Here is an 18,582-nt window from a genome sequence, read left to right on the forward strand (position 1 = left end):
TGGCTCGGGGGCCGGCCGCTAGCGGAGCCGCCGCCCGGGCTCTCGGGCCGGCATGAAGACGGCAGCGGGGGGCACGAAAGCGACCCGCGGGGCCGTAGGCTGCATTGCTCCGGGGACAAAGGTGCGTGTCTTTGTCGGGTTCGGGCTCTCATGTCAGTCTTGTTGTAGTTTGACACTTTTGGGGGAAGTTGGGAGCAGGCTGTTTTTTGACAGCAGGAAGGCAGCAGATGCTAAGGCGTAGTTTATCAGTGAGTTAAGACTAAGCCGTTCAATGGGGAAGTGGGGACAGCAGTTGAGCACAGCTATGCCTACACGTCAACAGCCCAGGTAGAAAATAAAAAATTTTTAAGATCCCCAGTTCTAGTTGTAGAGCCCAAAGAACTCAAGGTCGATGTTGACTTAATTTAGAACCGGACTTTTATTGAGCCATCCTATGCTCAAAAAAAAAGGTGGCAGGTCTACACTCTGTCTCCCAAAGGTATACTGGTTGTAAGAATGGCGTTTTAGCGAACTCGCGGCCCGGTTTCTCTTTACAGTCAGCTTCCTCTAAGTACTAGTTTCAGGACAGCTAGTTTCAGGAGCTGTCATTCACTGGTAACTATTTCATGTTGTTTTAGAGACTAGACCGATCTTTTTTAAGCATATTTAAGTTTCCAGGAAATAAGAAAATTAAACACATCTTCCTAGTTTAAGAACTCTTAATTTTTGAGAAATTTTGAGAAATTTGAGAAATAATGACTTAGTAAAATTCACGAATTGTACATCAGTATCAGACTGGACCCTAAGGACATTTGTGATAGAGCCGGGAACATAGTAATGAGTAAATATATTGTCTAATATTATCTTGGTAGTTCTAGCCAATGCAATAAGACATGAAACAGAAATAGAATATTATTTTTCGGAAAGGAGGAGACAAAATTATTATTTCTGTGATAGGATAGGATAGCCTATTTTGAAAAACAGAATTAAGGGAAAACCATTAAAATAGTTAGGAATTCATTGAAGAGACTAATTACAAAATTAGCATTCAATATTCGGTGGATTTTTCTAAATTTCACCAATAATCAGTTTGAAAATATGATTGAGAGGGTATATAGAAACAACAGAAAGTACCATTCCTTGGAATAATCTGAGATACAAAAGGAGGCCTGAATTTCTTGGATAACCTGGGTTGAGGTTTTTTAAGAGGGGTGCTTTCATTTGTAGAATACTGTGCTTTTATTTAGAATTAAGAGTCAACTCTTACAATTGAGTATTTAAATACTTAAGCCTCTTAAGCTTTTTAAACAAATCTTGTTTATAAATCTTAAGAATGTATACATAAAAATAAACATTTTAGGTTTTTTCAAATATTTGAAAAAAAATTTGATTTTTGACAGTTTCAATTAAAGCACTAGTTTAATAGATTCAATTCAGTTCAGTTGCTCAGTCATGTCCGACTCTCTGCGACCCCATGAACCGCAGCATGCCAGGCCTCCCTGTCCGTCACCAACTCCCGGAGTTTACCCAAACTCATGTCCATTGAGTCAATGATGCCATCTAACTGTCTCATCCTCTGTTGTCCCCTTCTCCTCCTGCCTTCAATCTTTCCCAACATCAAGGTCTTTTCAAATGAGTCAGCTCTTCGCATCAGGTGGCCAAAATATTGGCGTTTCAGCTTCAACATCAGTCCTTCCAGTGAACACCCAGGACTGATTTCCTTTAGGATGGAGTGGTTGGATCTCCTTGCAGTCCAAGGGATTCTCAAGAGTCTTCTCCAACACCACAGTTCAAGTTTAATACATTAAATTCTCATAAACAATGAACTTTTTAAAAAATAAAATTTCTTTGAGTGTTTTAAACTGCATTTAAAGTTCTATATGGTTGTTCTCCCAAGTACCTAAAACTTCTACAACAGTGAACTCGTAAACCTAAAGTTAAATCTTTCCAAGGCTTAACTCTTGTAAGTCTAATAAACTTACAGATGTAAGTCAGGTCTTTGAAAAACACACTTTCAATTTTATATTTTTCTAAGGATTTCAAATTAATAACCACGAGATGTATTTTTTACTATTAGGTAGACTGAGGTCATACTATCTAAAATTTGGGCCAAGATAAGGTTACATTTTTAAATTACCTACTGGTCAGGCAGGGACCTAGTTAGCACTTCAATTTGACCTTTCTACATCCTCCATTGGTTAATGTGCAGATTCTCTTCATATGGTGGGACTTTGCCTGCTTTTATGAGTGCGTACTTTTAGGTCTTCACCTTGAGTTTGTTTCTATAATCCAGTGCATCACAGATGTCGTGGGGGCCTTGAAGTTTCTTTTAGGGGAATTTTTTTGACATCTTAGTGCATGGTGGTTTTTTCCTGCCAAAAACCAACCTGTTTTGCTGCCAGTTGCTTTTCTCCCTAATTAGAATTTTAACTTCATTTTTAGATATTTTATGCCCTTAGCTGGTTTTATAGGTCACAATTTTACGGTCACAAAGTGAATATTGCACGTATACACATACCCATAATGTATGCGGATACTGTGCGCATGCTCAGTCGTTCTGACTCTTTGTGACCCCATGGACTGTGGCCTGCCAGGTTCCTCTGTCCATGGGATTTTCCACCCAAGGCTACTGGAGTGGGTTGCCATTTCCTTCTCCAAGGGATCTTCCCCACTCAGGGACCAAACCGCATCTCTTGCGTCTCCTGCATTAGCAGGAGGATTCTTTACCAGTAGTGCCACTGGGGAAGCCCCTGGAACCTCTTTGGCCTGTGATATTTTGTCACTTTGCTGAGGCCCAAATTTGGGTAGTGACAGACTGGTATGAGGAAGTGAGTTCAGCCACACTGCTCTTTAGACAGTGGTCTTAAACTTATCCTGGGGCGGGCAGAGCTTCTATGAACTGATGAAAACTTTGTCGTTGTGAAGAATGGCCCTACATGAAAGTAAACTGCTGAAAATAAAGAGGTTTTAAGAAGGAGATTATTCTCAGTCCGAAGTTTTTAAAAAAGTATATTGGATAAATTAAATGAAAACCAGTTTTCTCTACGTTCCTTTGCAATTCTGAGGATTCTTTAAGGCTGTATCAGCATGCGTTCTCTAGTGTCAAGGATCTAGTGAATATGCATTGGACAAAATGACTGGAAATATGCTAAACACTGATTATCTCTGAGTATAGGATTTGGGATGCTTTTCATATCTATGTGAAGTTTTTTATATTTAAAGTAAATAGTATTTAGGCAGAAAAAAGCAGTAAACGGTAATTAAGATAAATTAACGATGATTCTTGACAGTGAATTTTTTTTTTTTAATTTAAATCTGTAAAACTGAACAGGAAAAAAATCACCATTTTTATCATCTTGGTTTGACCTGGCTCTTGTTTTCAATGTTAACAGAAGCCATGCAGTGACACCCGCTAAGACTTGTTGGTAGCCATGTCGGAGCCCCACAGGGTCCAGTTCACCTCTCTCCCAGGTTCTTTGAATCCTGCGTTTTTGAAGAAATCCCGGAAAGAGGAAGTTGGGGGAGCAGAGCAGCATCAGGACTCGGAGCCGGCCGCGGCCGCTGTTCGGATCACACTCACCCTCTTTGAGCCGGATCACAAACGTTGCCCAGAGTTCTTCTACCCAGAGCTGGTGAAGAACTTACGAGGGAAGGTGAAAGGACTTCAGCCCGCAGACAAGGTACACCGTGGCCCCAGCTCGCTCTGCGGGTCTAATGCTCAGGGTAGTGTGCCAGAAGGGCTCCGGAGGGCGGAAGCAGCATACAAAGGCTTGGCCTCCCCCACAAAGCAAGCTCACGGTCTGCCAGTTTTGCCTCTGGAGGGAAGGGTTAGAATTCTTTCTATAACCATTTTCCTTTTTTAGGCTAGAGAAAATGTATGGCACATCCAAGGCTAATTTGTATTATGGCTAATTAATACGAATAAACACCAGATTTTTTCATGCCAAGGCTATAAATGTTGCATCTTAGTGTGACTAGCCCCTGCCTTTTCCAGAGCTGGAATTTCATGCTGGGCATTACTTTTTTCCGAGGGAATCTCATTGTGCCTAATACAAGGGCAGACAAAAAAAGATACAGACTGCTCCTCTCTTCTAAGCACAGTAATATTCTGGACAGTTTCTTTACTTGGATGGATAGAAACCTATTTTTGTGGGTTTTGTTTTTGTTGGGAGTTTTGAAGTTTTTTTTCCCCTGCCAGAAATGGGCAGCCTTTATGGCTTTTGATAATCAGCTTGATTTCTTAAAATGGTTAAATGATCTGTTTACTCTCCTGGCAGACTTGTTTTACGTTTTTAGTGTGCAGCGTTGCAAATGTGTGCAGTCTGGAGAGAACAGTATGATAAGCCCCCATGTACCCATTACCCAGCTTCAGTTATTACTGATGTTTTGGCAATTCATTAACATTGCACAATTTTTTATAAACTTTTTAACTGAATTATGTGCATAATGAAAGTGCAAATGTGATACACACACAACTTGATGGACTTTCCACGAATACCCCTGTAACTTGCACCTAGATTACAAAATACGACATTGTTGGGGCTAATAGAAACCCTCCTTCTTCCCTCCCAAAATATTACCTCAGTCCTCAAGGGTGACAACTGTCCTGATTTCTAATAGCTGAGATCAGTTTTGCATGTTTCTGTATTTCATGTCAATGGAACCATGCAGTTTGAGTAGGAGCTGGGTCATGAGCATTTATTTTAAGCACCTGCTATAAGCCTGTGTGCTCTGCCAGCCTCTGTGGGAAAGGTGAGCAGGGTCCTGTGCTGGCAGCGTTCCAGTCTCTAGACTGGCTCCAGGGACATGGGGGTTGGGCTGGCATGGCTCACAGTGTCTGTCTGGGGTTGAAGAAATCATGCAGGTGCCTGACTCCTATGGGCCATGTTCCTTCAGTCTGATCTGTGGTTGTGCTCTTTGGGCTGCCTTTGGTCCGAAGGACTACCCACTTTTTTTAGATAAAAATGTGTTTCCTTAATAAAGATCTGATTGATTGAATGAAAGCCATTTCAGTCTGTGCCAGGTTGTATGAGGGCCAGTAGGTAGGCTGAGAAAAAGTAATTTCACATCCATTCATCAACTCTTCTCCAAAGTAGGAACAGTATCCTCTTCCTTGAGAGGAAGAGAAAGTAGCAGGAATTGGTGATTTATTTATGGGCTCAAACTAAATCAGTAGGTCAACTGAGATTAGAACTCCAGTGCTCTGATTTCACCTTTTGTGGGGTTCAGATGCCCTCCTCAACTGCAGAAAAATGCGTGGGACTTACACAGAGAACTTCAGATCCAATTTCAGGGGATTCACTTCTGGCATCAGGTTTAGAACTCCTAAATTACCCTGTCTACTCTGCAGCGTTCCGAGCACAATGTAATCTGACACATTTATATATTAACTCACTTAGCACGTGTGCCTTAGAATGTTAAGGCCCTGTGCTAGAATGCTGAGGACGAGTAAAGGTGGGGAGGCTGCTGTCCTCAGAGGAACCTCAAAGGAGCTTTGCACTCTTGCAGATGTTTTAGGAGAATCACACCTACACAAGTAACAGGAGTCACAGCGTGGTGATTGTAAAGTCTGGGACGGAGACAGGCCCTGGAGGGCTTGGACGGAAAGCAGCTTACATCCCGGATGCTGTGTTTAGGCAGAGGCAGACCTTCATGCATTCAGGAAATAGTGGATGACTGCTGCTTGCAGGGCGTTAAGGAGCAAACATTAAATCCAGTGCTGCTCCAGACGAGTGGGGTTTCTTAAAATTATTTGAACCACTTAGGTTATATGTGATCGTTGTAGAAGAAGTAAAAGTCCAGTCTTAGTGTTTTTGGACTCCAAAGTCTTAAGTGTATTTGATACAGAAGTCTTTTATTAAAATTAAGATTCCTTGCCATGGAAGCTTAAGGTCCAACTCTGTAAAATTTGAGAAAAAATAGAAAGGTTTATGGAGTATAAACTTTGGAAAACTGCTTGAAAATATCTGGAGGTAGTATTGAGATTGGGAGGGAAGGGAGATTATTGATCCTTCAAGATAGGCTTCCAAGGAAAAGTAATGGCACGAACTTGGGTTTGACTATCGATAACACTGAGAGAAGAATAAGTTCATACCACTCTTCTAACCACTAAGGTTGAATAGCTGTCAGGAGCTTGTGCTCAATGGGTTCTTAACCTTTCTGAGCCAGTGGCTGTTTTGCAAGTCTGGTTGAAGCCTTTGGACCTTTTCTTAGAATAATGTTTTTAAATGCATAAAATGATTTTTAGTATTACAAAGGAAACCAGTTATATTCGAACGCAGTTTTACACGGGGTGAGCATCCCCCGACCAAACTCCCTTTGCCATATTTGGAGCACTATAGGACCTAGTACTGGGAGAAGGCAATGGCACCCCACTCCAGTACTCTTGCCTGGAAAATCCCATGGACAGAGGAGCCTGGTAGGCTGCAGTCCATGGGGTCACTAATAGTCGGACACAACTGAGCAACTTCACTTTCACTTTTCACTTTCATGCATTGGGGAAGGAAATGGCAACCCACTCCAGTGTTCTTGCCTGGAGAATCCCAGGGACGAGGGAGCCTGGTGGGCTGCCGTCTATGGGGTCACACAGAGTCGGACACGACTGAAGCGACTTAGCAGCAGTAGCAGCAGCAGCAGGACCTAGTACTGCAGTGGGTGACTGTAGGTATTTAATCAAGTTCTGTTGAGTCTCATGAATGGGAATTTTACTTTCAAACAAGTAAGGTAAACACGGATGAGGAGGTAACATGTATTTTACCTTGTCTTTTCTGAAAAAGTTGTTTTTATTATACAGTTTATCAGTGTGGAATCAATGAAGGTACAATGAATAGCTTTGTGGGAACTTTTTTGTGAATCTTATTTTTGTGGAATGGTCTCTTTACAGAAGAAAGATCTCTTGGATCCTTTCAATGATGAAGAAAAGGAAAGGCATAAAGTGGAGGCCCTTGCTAGGAAATTTGAAGAAAAATATGTAAGATTTCTCTCTTGGGCAACAGAACAACCTTGTCGGGTGGGAGAGGTTTTCAGACATTTTCATATTCCTTTAGTGGTTTATCTAATCAACACTAATGTGAAACAAGTATAGAGCTTGGAGAGAACAGAATGAAGTTATTAAACAAATGCGTTAAGGTACAGAAAGTGCATATGGCAGGAACTCATGTGGCGCTAAATGGATAAATAAACATAAAGAGGCTTTTACCCTTAGAATTTATCCTGAGAATAAGTATTTTGATGCAAGGCATATGAGGCCATTTAGTTCTTTCTTCAGTCTTAGGCCACTTTATGCATTTACAAATCTGTCCTATTTTGAAAGGTCTTCAGGGAACAAGGTTTTGGGGGATGTGTAAGAGACTGGTCCTGTGTTTTATAACCTTTAGTCATTAGCTGTTGGAGTTCAAGGCAACAATTAATTCTGTGTATTAAAAAAGTCCTGTGACCCTGGGCCTAAAAATTTGTTTAAAGTTTAGATTTTGTGTTGTATGTTCCTATCACAAGTATAAAAACAAGCATGTGATCTGTTTTAAATTTTAGGGTGGAAAGAAACGTAGAAAAGACCGAATACAGGACTTGATTGATATGGGTTATGGTTATGATGAATCCGATTCCTTCATTGATAACTCTGAAGCGGTGAGTACTTAGTGAGACCACTGAAACCACTGCAAGTGGGGCACCCAGGCCCCTCCTGACAGTGCTGGAGCTGGGCTGGGTCAGTGGGGGTGCCCGTGCAGTGGAGAGAGCTGCTCTGAAGGGACAGGAAGTGACACCTTGATCTGGGCCTCTGGTGATCAGATCTGTGCAACACACCTCCTAACTTGGATGTTGGTGACTGACCGGAAGCATACCTTCGTATGCTGTCTGAAAAGTGACAGAGGAACAGTCACATCTGTTCTGTCAAGATGCACTCCGCACCTGTGGCCATAGCACAGGCCTTGGAGCTGACCCAGGTTTGTTTCCCCTTCAGTACGATGAGCTTGTTCCTGCTTCTTTGACTACCAAGTATGGAGGATTTTACATCAACTCGGGGACCCTGCAGTTTAGACAAGCGTCAGAATCTGAGGATGACTTCATTAAGGAAAAGAAGAAAAAATCTCCCAAGGTTAGAACATTGCTCGGTTTTGGACTTCAGAAGTGCTTTTTGACATGCCTTTATGAGATCAGTAGGTGACTTGCCCGAATCTGTGCGGTTTAGGATGGCTCAGGAGAGTGGCGGAGAGGCACCAGCTGTGCCGAGGTTGGCGGTTCCCTTCTCACACGTGTGCCGTGACCCTGGAGGCTCAGTCATGGTGTCCGTGCCTGTGTCCCAGCAGGCTCAGCGGGGACTTGCTCCTCGAGGTGGCCCCAGGGCGGGGACGAGGGCAGTGACGGGTGTGGAGTGAGGGACGTGTGCACCAGCTCACTGTATCTCATCTGTGGACATTAGAGGACTTCACCCCAACGAAAATGAGTTAGCCCTAAGATAAGCTTATTTTGAAAGCTATCTGTCACTGCCTGGGTGTTTAAAATGTGAGGTAGGCCCCCACACAGCTCATTTTAAAACAGAAATGGTTCAGGCTGCAGAAGGGCCTCTGTTGCCTCTGGCCTGGGTTTCCTAGGAGCCGCTGTCAGTGGGAATGCTGTCCTGACCTGCAGGTCTGTGGTCCAAGGACTGAGCTGAAATTGTGTGTTCGTGGAGGAAGTAAGACAGCTCTCAGGATGTTCCCCGGGCGGAGAAGGCCAGTGCTGCGTAGTGCACTTGCTCCCGGAGCTCGGGAGCCGTGTAACTGTGCCTTGTCTTTAATTCTCAGAAGCGGAAGTTGAAGGAAGGTGGTGAGAAGATAAAGAAGAAGAAAAAAGATGACACTTATGACAAGGAGAAGAAATCGAAAAAGTCCAAGTTTTCCAAAGCCGGGTGAGAGGCAGCAGCTTCTTTGCTAGGAGGACTCTGCACCGTCAGGGCCGCCCGGCCACGCGCCCACCTTCTCACAGCCTCTCGGGGCCGCGGGTCACGGTGCCACGTGGCCTTGTCAGGGCCCTCACGTGTGTGTGTCGGGCATCAGAGTGCGCTCTGTCCCGCGTCAGTGTTGGCGGGTCTCTCTGTCACTGTGTGGCTGCTGACGTTCCTGTTCTGAGCACCCTCCTCTGCCCCCGATCTCCTCTGTCTCTGTCCCCTTTGTCTTCTCCGGTCCTGCTTCCTCAGCCTCCGTCTCACCCCAGCCGCCCTCCAAGTTGCTGCTGTTCCTGCTTTCTCCCTTTAAATGTCTTTCTTGCCCCTCCTGTTTTTCCAACCTTTTGTTTCAGCCTGGCAGTGGTTTTAAAAAACCCATCGGATGTTTAGCATTTTGTGTTACTTTTTGCTAACCTGTATTCAGTCTCAAGCTTTGGTCCCAGCAAGGAGGAGCTCCGTGTGCCAAGAGGAGGGTGAGGAGTGACGGGGTGGACTTGTGGCTGAGGTTCCCGGAGACCTTTGTGCTGGGAGCGGGGCTGAAGCCCCTCTGGAAATTTCCCTTGCGAGGGGTCCTGCAGTCTTAGTAACCGACTTCTCCCTTTTACTTGCAGCTTTACAGCCCTCAATGCCAGTAAGGAGAAGAAGAAAAAGAAGTATTCTGGGGCTTTGAGTGTTAAAGAGATGCTGAAGAAATTCCAAAAGGAGAAAGAGGCTCAGAGAAAGAGGGACGAAGAGCATAAGCCCATAGCAGTGTCATCAGCGGAAGCTCAGGGCTTGCGGGAATTGGAAGGTGCCTCCGACCCTTTGCTCTCGCTCTTCGGCTCTGCCTCTGACAGTGACTTGCTGCAGGCGGCCACTGCCATGGACTCGCTGACGGATTTGGACTTGGAGCAACTGCTCAGTGAGTCTCCAGAAGGAAGCCCCTTCCGCGATATGGATGATGAAAGCGATTCCCTTGGGGTGGGACTGGACCAGGAATTCAGGCAGCCCTCTTCCCTTCCTGAAGGCCTGCCTGCACCCCTGGAGAAGCGCGTTAAGGAGCTGGCTCAGGTATGGTGACATGGAGTGGCTGGGCTCTCCTGGAAGCGATCGGGCGGATCGTTGCTGGTCCGGAACCACTTGCAGCTCACGGCCCAGAGCAGCCCTTAGTCAGTGGGTGCTCCCATTGTCTGCTTTTCTGGGCTTTCTTCCCATCCCAAGCAAGGGCACAGGGTCAGCTCTGCCTGTCCTTTTGTGATTCCTTCACGTTGGAAAATTTACTTTCTTCTGGAGAGATTTTTCTCTCCTCCTTCGTGCCTATCCGACTATCCTTCCTTTTGTGTGACAGATACTCATGTTGGCAGCAGGCAGCTGAGGCAGAGATACGTCTCTTTAGTAATCTTCTGAAGGTTTTGAACATTCATAGACGTTTGCAGACATGTTGGGCGTGGGGCATATGCTTAGTTGCTGCTGGGTTTAGTGTTAGGTAGTGATTATAGGTGGAGAAGGGAATGGCACCCCACTCCAGTACTCTTGCCTGGAAAATCCCATGGACGGAGGAGCCTGGTAGGCTGCAGTCCGTGGGGTCACACAGAGTCAAACACGACTGAGCGACTTCACTTTCACTTTTCCCTTTCATGCATTGGAGAAGGAAATGGCAACCCACTCCAGTGTTCTTGCCTGGAGAATCCCAGGGACAGGGGAGCCTGGTGGGCTGCAGTCTGTGGGGTCGCACAGAGTCAGACATGACTGAAGCGACTTAGCAGCAGCAGTAGCAGCAGCAGTGATTATAGGAATCTGGAATTGTGATAAGTAAGAAGGGCTGAACCGTAAGTACTGTCCAACAGCCCCACGTTAAAAACAGTAACGGTCTTTGGAAAATAGCGGACATTCCGCGTGTTTTCCCCCTGGGGATGGGGAGTTGATCTAGTACTAGAGCACTAAGGACTGTAGATTCCGTGATCCATGAATACTGATGATAAGCCAAGCACGGGTCATTAGTTATAGTGTGTTTTAGTTAAAATACCATTTCACCTTGGACATCATGACTTGTGACAACCCTGGGGACACTTACACTCTAGAGCTTCAGTTTTAAACCAGTGACTCTCAGTGTTTCAGAATCTCTGTTGTGTATACTAGTCCTCATATACACTAGGACCAGGGCAGGATAAAATGTTAACAACTTCTGCAAATGATTTTCTCATTTGCAAAAAATACTTGAACATGGCATGTGAAATAATTCAGACGTCTTATTCGGAGCCCTGTTCATCCTTATGGAATGAGCACAGTGTTGTTTGAATGTACCCATTTAAATAAATTATGCCCTGTCAGGATTCAGGATTTGTCTTAACAGGATGTTAAGGGAGAAGTAGTTAAATGGGAACTTGGTGTGTATGAGTTTACTGTCCTATGGTTGCACTCAGAATATACGTTAAAAAAAAATTTATCTCTTCTTTTCAATCTTGTGGTTTGTAATCAGATTATCCTGTAGATTCTGAAAGCCTTGAGTCAAGTCAGATGTGTGTGGCAGAGGCCAGTCATTCCTTAGAGGAAAGTTAAAGTGGCTCTGTATGCGTCTCTGCTTCTACCACAGGGGGTGTCCTAGTCTAATAACTGAGAATCATTATTGCATTTTCCTGGGAAGGATGGACAAGTCTGGTGGAAACAAAGCGGCGTCATGTGGAACAGCGTTGGGTCGTGATGTGAGAAAACCTTACTTTGTGGAGTCCGTCAGGTGGACGCCGAGCAGGCTCTCCTTCCTCAGGAATTGCCGAGTCTCGGTCGTCTTTCAGGCGTGATGGAGACAGGTCAGGAGCCCATAGGTAAGGTAGGCTCAGGTCCTGGTGAGGAGGTGGTGACGAGATGTCACTGTACTGGCTTGAACATATATTCACGTGTGAAACTGTTACTTAAGTCATCACCTGGCCCTTCAGTGCCAGCATTAAGAAACGGGAAATTGGGAAAATGCTGCCACTCTGAAAACTATTTTCAACTCACTCTCTTTTCTAGCCTCTGTGTATATGTTTTTATGCCGTTGTGATTGTAGTTGTGAATAATTGTTTTCTGCTCTTTTCACTTAATAAATATTATTATAAAGCCCTCATTATTTTTAATGATTGCATGACAAAGAAGGCTTATTTTAGAAAGTGACTTAACGCCGCTGTGTGGGCTCCCGGCGCTGGGGGCACTTGGCGCCGCCTGCACGTGTGCACAGGCACTCTCTCCCCAGGCCCTGCTGTGAGAGTCGCTGGCAGAGGTTCCTCCCAGGGAAAGACGCCTGTGTACACAGAAATTACACATGATTTTCAAAAGTCACGTGTGGATCTTTGGATCATTAATAAGAAGCCCTGTCCTAGATTTTGAAGTGGACATTATTTTTTTTTTAATTTAAATTAAACTTGGTGTGTATAACTAACATGGGCAGTGTTTATGTTTCTCACTTTATTTTTCACTCCCTTCTTTTTCTTTTTTCTCTCCTTGCTTTGTTTTTGTGATACTTTGTTGAGATTTTAAATCTTGGCCCTAGGGGGTACATGTATCAGTTTCTACTGTGTCTAAACCCACCCTACCCCACCCCACAAATGTGGTGGCTTTCAGGCCGCCTTCAGCTGGTAAGATAGCTGGGCATTGGGACAGCCGGGACAACAGGGCCTCTCCCGTCTCTCGTTCTGGGCAGGACAGTCTCGCGGTAGTATCTCCAGAGGGTGAAGGTGAAAGCCAGCAGACCCTCAGGCCCTAGCCTTGGAGGTGGTGTGCACCTCTGCTGCCCTGTGCTGGGAAAGTAAGTCACCAGCCACCGGCCCCTCCCCTGGGGACCCCCGTCCTGGGACGGGAGAGTCCGTGGGCCTGTGTGCGGTCCCCCATGGTGCTGAAGCAGATTCCAGTGTGATGTGCGTCAGTCTCCCAGGGAAAAATATTTTACAGTTGGAAGCAAAAATAAGATTTGTCTTCTAACTAGATGTTATTCTTAAAACTTCAAAAAATATATTTGAAAATGTACATGTGTGAAAGAGCTATTCTGAGAGGGAGCACTCCAGCACTGTTAGCCCACTTTCCACTTCCTACTCCCCTGTGCTGTGCCTGTTTATGGGCCCCAGGGAGCCCAGTGGTTTGACCTGATGGCCTTGCCCCTGTCTGTCTGCTCCTAATATGTGTTGGTTGTGTCTTTTGTCTTGGTTGTTGGAAAGCTCAGATAACATTGCCCCTTGATAGGTAACTGTCTTGATAGAGTTTGGCAGCTACTCACCCTCCTCTGTGCAGATGACCCATGTCTGTTTCCTCTTCATTCAAGCATAAAATGGAAAGGATAGTGATACTAAAAATAGAAAAGAAACAGAGACACATGTTGCCCACCCTTCTACCTGCTCACTGCTTACCCTCCTGTACAGTTAGAACCCTTGCATTGCAAAACTAGAGAGACACGGATTCACGGAGAATAAGATAGAAAAAAAAAAACTTTGTTTGAGACCTCCAGTGGTTAAGACTGCACTTCCAGTACAGGGGGCACAGGTTTGATCCCTGGTTGGGGAACTAAAATCCTGCATGCCTCACGGTGCAACCTAAAAACAAACCAACCGGTTTGGTCTTTGTAAAGAAAATCATATCAGATTTCACTCTATTCAGTAAAAGCAGGTACAGTATATAAAGTTGTGATCTAGGTGCTGAAAGGCTAGAAGTGGCTCTTCTTAATAATGAATAAAGAGCTCATTAAAAGGCTATTGAAACTATTGTAAATCAGCACAATCTGGCTGTCTGGTTTTATTTCATTTCCTAGCTAATCTCGGAGTGATTTAACTGATTCATACAACACCTCCAGCAAGGGTGTTTCTCATTAGGGTTGAGGGATCTCAGTTCTTTCTGGCACACTAGCAACTACATAGTCAGTGGCTTTTTTATTTAGATTTATTTAAAAATGCAGCCCTTGACTACTTTAGCATAAAGCCAGATCCTCAGAGATACTGTTCTGCATGATTCAGAAGGCATCAGGAAAAAAAAAATTAAATAGCCAGAAAGCTTCTGAAATGGCTGATATCTAAAAACTTGATTGGAGAGAATTCCCTTGTGGCTCAGTGGTTAGGATGCCTTGCTTTCACTGTCAGGGCCTGGGTTCAGTCCCCGGTCAGGGAACTAGGATCCCACCAGCCGCACAGTGCAGCCAAAAACAAATAAAACTTGGAAGCCTGAGGAGGTGTTGGGTCTGACAAACAGGCATTTGAAGTGCATGTTAATTAGGTTGAATTAATCTAGAGGCGCTTCTGCATCTTATAACTAGCAGGGTGCTAAGTCCCGTCAGTCGTGTCTGACTCTGCGACCCTGTGCACAGCACACAGGGGCTGCAGCCCGCCAGGCTTCTCTGTCCACAGGATTCTCCAGGCAGGAATACTGAAGTGGGTTGCTGTGCCCTCTTCCAGGGGATCTTCCTGACCCAGGGATCGAACCCATGTCTTTTACATCTCCTGCAGGTGGGTTCTTTACCCCTAGCGCCACCTGAGAAGCCCTGTAACCAGCAGTCTCTAAGTTGAAAGAATGACTCCATTTTGTTTTCTTGCAAACTGAACTCACAATCCCAGTACATTAAATGTGCCACAGGGGAATTGCAAACTCCCCGACAGCATAAGGCGTAACAGGAGACGTTAGTGTCGCCCTCTCTTCCTTCCCTCTCTGCCAGCCATCTCCGGCCTCTGCCCCTCCCCTAGCCGAGCTAAATTTTCACATCCTCTTCAAGTTTTGTCTGGTACTGAGCTTTCCTTCCTCTTAGTTTTCATCCTTGCAGCGATAATCTGTTCATTTGTGTTTTCATTCATCACCCACTCAGCTGACTTTTCCTCAGTAGCTGTTAGGTGATGGGCTGCTGTGGGAAACATGTTGATGAGTAAGATTCAGTTCACGTTTCTCCATGAGCTTGTTGTACAAACAGACCAATAGCCATGTAAACAGCGGGCTGTGGGACAGAGCAGGGTGAAATAAGCTGTCATGATTGGACGGCCAACAGGATGGTCCAGTGGACCGCCAAACTTGAGGAAGGGAAAGAGCGGCTCTTGGGGGTCCATAGGGATAGGACTGGAAGCAGCAGGCTTGGCCAGCCTCTCGGGTGACGTGGCCTTCTGGTAAGCCAGGGCACAGGGCTGAGAACAGGCAACGTGTTGGATAACAGGGACTCCTGGTATGTGGTGGGAGGTGGGGGCTGGAGAGGATGGTGAGGCCATGTCCTGGAGAACCCTGACTGCCAGGTGGAGGAGTTTGGGTTTGATTCTAGGCTCAGGAAGGCCTCCCGAAGCATTGTAAAGAAAACTGAGAGGATTTAAGAAGGGTGAGGTGCTGTTGTAGGAACTCGGGAGGAAGAGCAGAAAGGAGTGGTTCAGATTTTGGACAAGTTGATTTGTATACTCCAGGGTCTTTCATTCAGGGAGATAATTGACAGTTCTGGTCCAGAGCTGAGGATAGAGGTTTAGGTTGTGTTTGTTATTTTGTGCATATGTATTATTTTGAAGCTGAGGGGGAGACATTGTTGGGTGAAGAGGTCTCTCGATGGAACTTGGGAGCGTGCCTGCAGCTAAGAGCTAGTGGAGGAGACAGGGCAGAGCTAGGAGGTCAGGACAGGACCCAGAGGATGTGGTGAGGGGACGGCCTAAGGGGCTGGAGAAAGGTAGGTGTTCCCAGGGGTTGATCAGGATTGATCATTTCACTGTAGACAATCACCTTACTGTCTCTGTTTACCATCAGTATTATATGTCAAGCCTGACGTTTTATTTTGCCTAAAGCCTTTGGACCAGTGAGCTTCTTGGTGGCTCAGACAGTAAAGAATCTGCCTATGATGCAGGAGACCCAGGTTCGATCCCTGGGTCGGGAAGGTCCCCTGGAGAAGGGAATGGCAGCCCACTCCAGTATTCTTGCCTGGAGAATCCCATGGACAGAGGAGCCGGGTGAGCTGCAGTCCATGGGGTCACAAAGAGTCGGACACAACTGAGCAACTGACTTTGAACCAGGAACCTCTTGGGTGTAGGTCAGTGGTTCTCGATCCTCTACATGCTCGTCGCCAGAGTTCTTTTGGTGGGTCCTAATCCTGGGGCCTCTTTTAAGGAACACAGGCCTTCCCGGGAGATTCCGATGGGATGCGTCTAGAGTGCGGAAGGCCGCTCGGTGCACGTGGCCAAATAGAGAACCCCTGGTCCAGACCTTTGCATGCTGCTTTCCTCTCTTATGCTTTTGGTGGCTTGGCTGCCTCCTGTGATTGCTTCAGGGGTCTCCAGGGTGGCCAGCCAGGGTCTTGTTAACTGTGCACTCATGGGAAGCATAGCGCCATAGCAGCCTGCTGTATCTGTGTTAGTGGGTAGTCAGGTTAGTCATTCCAGTGGTCTGTTTGTGATAACATACCCTAAATAGATTATGAATTTTCAAAGAATTGTGGTTTTTAAATGCTGAAGCAGCACATTATTATTGTTACTAATATTATTTTGGTGAATAAAGGCCTTCAAATATGGCAGGTTTGTTAAAGTTCTTGATTGTTTTGTGCTGTAGATGGTATGGAAAACACAACTCACCGTTTAGATGATAGAGTGCTGGGCAGAGGAGCTCGCTTGCTGACTGAATCAGATTCATGAGTCCCTTGACTCTAATTTTCTTCACATAAGACTCAACCCTCTTACATGACTGTTGTGTCAAGTCCTGGGAAGGATGGACTGTGTGTCCGTAGATGCTGTGGCAGCCTGTGAAGAGAGCTGGCTGCGCCGCTTTGGGAGCGTGCAGTGGTCATAGGTGAACCTAGTCCGGGTTAGGGCGGGGCAGGGCGGGGCTCGGGGAGGGTTTGGTCATCCGGCGTTCTCTAGGCCTGTGGGTGAGTGGCGGGCGCTATGGGGCCAGGGCACTAATGGCTGTTCTGTCTGCCGTGAACCAGGCTGCCAGAGCTGCGGAGGGAGAGAGCAGGCAGAAGTTCTTCACCCACGATGTTAACGGCATCCTCCTGGAGTGAGTATCTTTCGTTTCTTTGCATCTGCTGTTACCATGCAGGGGTTTAGCAGACCCGGGGAAGTGGGAGTACAACTGAGGGAAAAGAAAGCCCTGATGAGATTTTTAAAAATTGGTTTCTTTTGCTTTATTGTGGTTTTTTAAAATAGAGGTCAGGGGCGGGGACATCAGATGTTTGTATCTAGGAACTGCTAGACCACCCTCACCTGAGGCAGCAGATGTTGCTGGGACTCTGTGTCTTCGTCACGGCACGCTGGGGAGGGTGTTGTGGCACCTGTGAGGTGAGAGCAGAGAGCAGGCGCTGCCTGCCCGTCTCTGAGGAGAGGGAGAGACGGCTCGGTGCAGGCCCGGGCCCTGCCCTCGGGGGCACTCCTCGGCGAGCCTGGTCCTTCTCCTCCTAGTCGCACCTGTGCTCTGAGGCCAGTGCTCACCCTCCCACTCCCCATCTCACACACGCCAGCCTCTGGGACACCCTACCGTCTGAATTGGATTAAAAAGAAAAAAAAAGCCAAAACACACACGTAAAAATCCGAGCCAGATTCTTTGTATCTGGCCCTCCAGCTTTGCCAGTTTCTTTCCTGGTTGTATCGTGTACCAGACGAAGCTGATTACGCAACTGCTGAGGGTTTTGCATGTGTGAAACCAGTGGTCAAGACCAGGGGATATTCTAGCGAAGGACCTTGCCTGGCCAGGACAGAGGGAGATTGGCCATTTGGGTCAGGGAGCACCTGAGGGTCTGCACAGGTGAGGGGTTTGTGCCCTGGAGCGTGCCAGATCCAGAGAGCTCAAGGGATGGAAGACAGACCGCATTCTGCTCGTCTCGGGATGCTGCAGGTGTGAGGATTTCCTTGACCACGTAGTCAGGGACAGAACTTGGAACTGTAGGGGAAAAAAGGGGAAGCTCTGCTGGAACCCCAAGCAACTCGATTACTTCCCAGCTTGAAAGCATTTATGCTTTCTTTGTTTATGAAACTTAGAACTTCAGAGCTTGTACTCTTCGAGACTCGGTTTTCTTGACACCTTGACTCGGTCTTGTCTTTGACCTGAGAACCTTGGTGCACTCTGCCTAGCTAAGTTCGTCGGGTTTGTTGTGCTGGCCACTCTGTGATGCTGTGTGAATGGTGAGATAAGGCTTCGCCCACTCTTGGCTCCTGCAGACAAGGGGTGCTGCGGTGGGTGACTCTGCTCTGTTCTTCAGCATAGAGGCGCAGACCCGGGAGCTGAGCAGCCAGACCCGTTCTGGAGTGTATGCCTACCTTGCTTCCTTCCTGCCCTGCAGCAAAGACACCTTGGTCAAGCGCGCGCGAAAACTGCACCTCTGTGAGCAGGTGGGTGACCTTGCAGTGGAGCCCTGTGGCTTCGGGCCCAGCGGAGAGGGTGGCACACTCTCACAGGTGCCACAGCTGTTGCTGCACGGCCTCCGTGCAGTTGGTTATGCTTAGAGTGTGTCCTCAGCCTAAAAAGTGACGTGTAAACCAGACTCATGACTGGTCTTGCTCTTAGCAGGGTGGGCGTCTGAAGGAGCCGCTCCAGAAACTTAAGGAAGCCATCGGCAGGGCCATGCCCGAGCAGATGGCCAAGTACCAGGACGAGTGCCAGGCCCACACGCAAGCCAAGGTTGCCAAGTAAGTGCGTTCCCTTGCTGCCTTCGGCATCCTCACCTCTTCTGAGAAGTCACGGGGGTGGGGGCGGGGGCGGTGGGCAGGAGGAAGCGGGTCTGTGGTGACCTTAGGGTC

The 18,582-nt window shown here is 46.6% G+C and overlaps 1 protein-coding gene across 2 annotated transcripts in view; it reads left to right on the plus strand.

Moving 5' to 3' along the window:
* Positions 1–16: 16 nt before the first annotated feature.
* The window catches only part of UBN1 (ubinuclein 1), a 31,758-nt gene continuing 13,192 nt past the window's right edge, over positions 17–18,582 (plus strand). The window contains exons 1-10 of one of the 2 annotated variants that reach the window (XM_010840430.1): positions 17–121; positions 3,372–3,659; positions 6,863–6,949; positions 7,510–7,605; positions 7,940–8,074; positions 8,763–8,866; positions 9,514–9,952; positions 16,776–16,846; positions 18,045–18,174; positions 18,350–18,471. In XM_010840430.1, coding sequence (XP_010838732.1) covers positions 3,411–3,659; positions 6,863–6,949; positions 7,510–7,605; positions 7,940–8,074; positions 8,763–8,866; positions 9,514–9,952; positions 16,776–16,846; positions 18,045–18,174; positions 18,350–18,471 — 1,433 coding nt within the window. In that variant the 5' untranslated portion in view covers positions 17–121; positions 3,372–3,410. The remainder of the gene's footprint in view (positions 122–3,371; positions 3,660–6,862; positions 6,950–7,509; positions 7,606–7,939; positions 8,075–8,762; positions 8,867–9,513; positions 9,953–16,775; positions 16,847–18,044; positions 18,175–18,349; positions 18,472–18,582) is intronic. The other variant, XM_010840431.1, reaches the window with a different exon arrangement.

This window comes from Bison bison, unplaced genomic scaffold (genome assembly GCF_000754665.1).
Source record: "Bison bison bison isolate TAMUID 2011002044 unplaced genomic scaffold, Bison_UMD1.0 scf7180017864144, whole genome shotgun sequence".
NCBI lineage: Eukaryota > Metazoa > Chordata > Mammalia > Artiodactyla > Bovidae > Bison > Bison bison.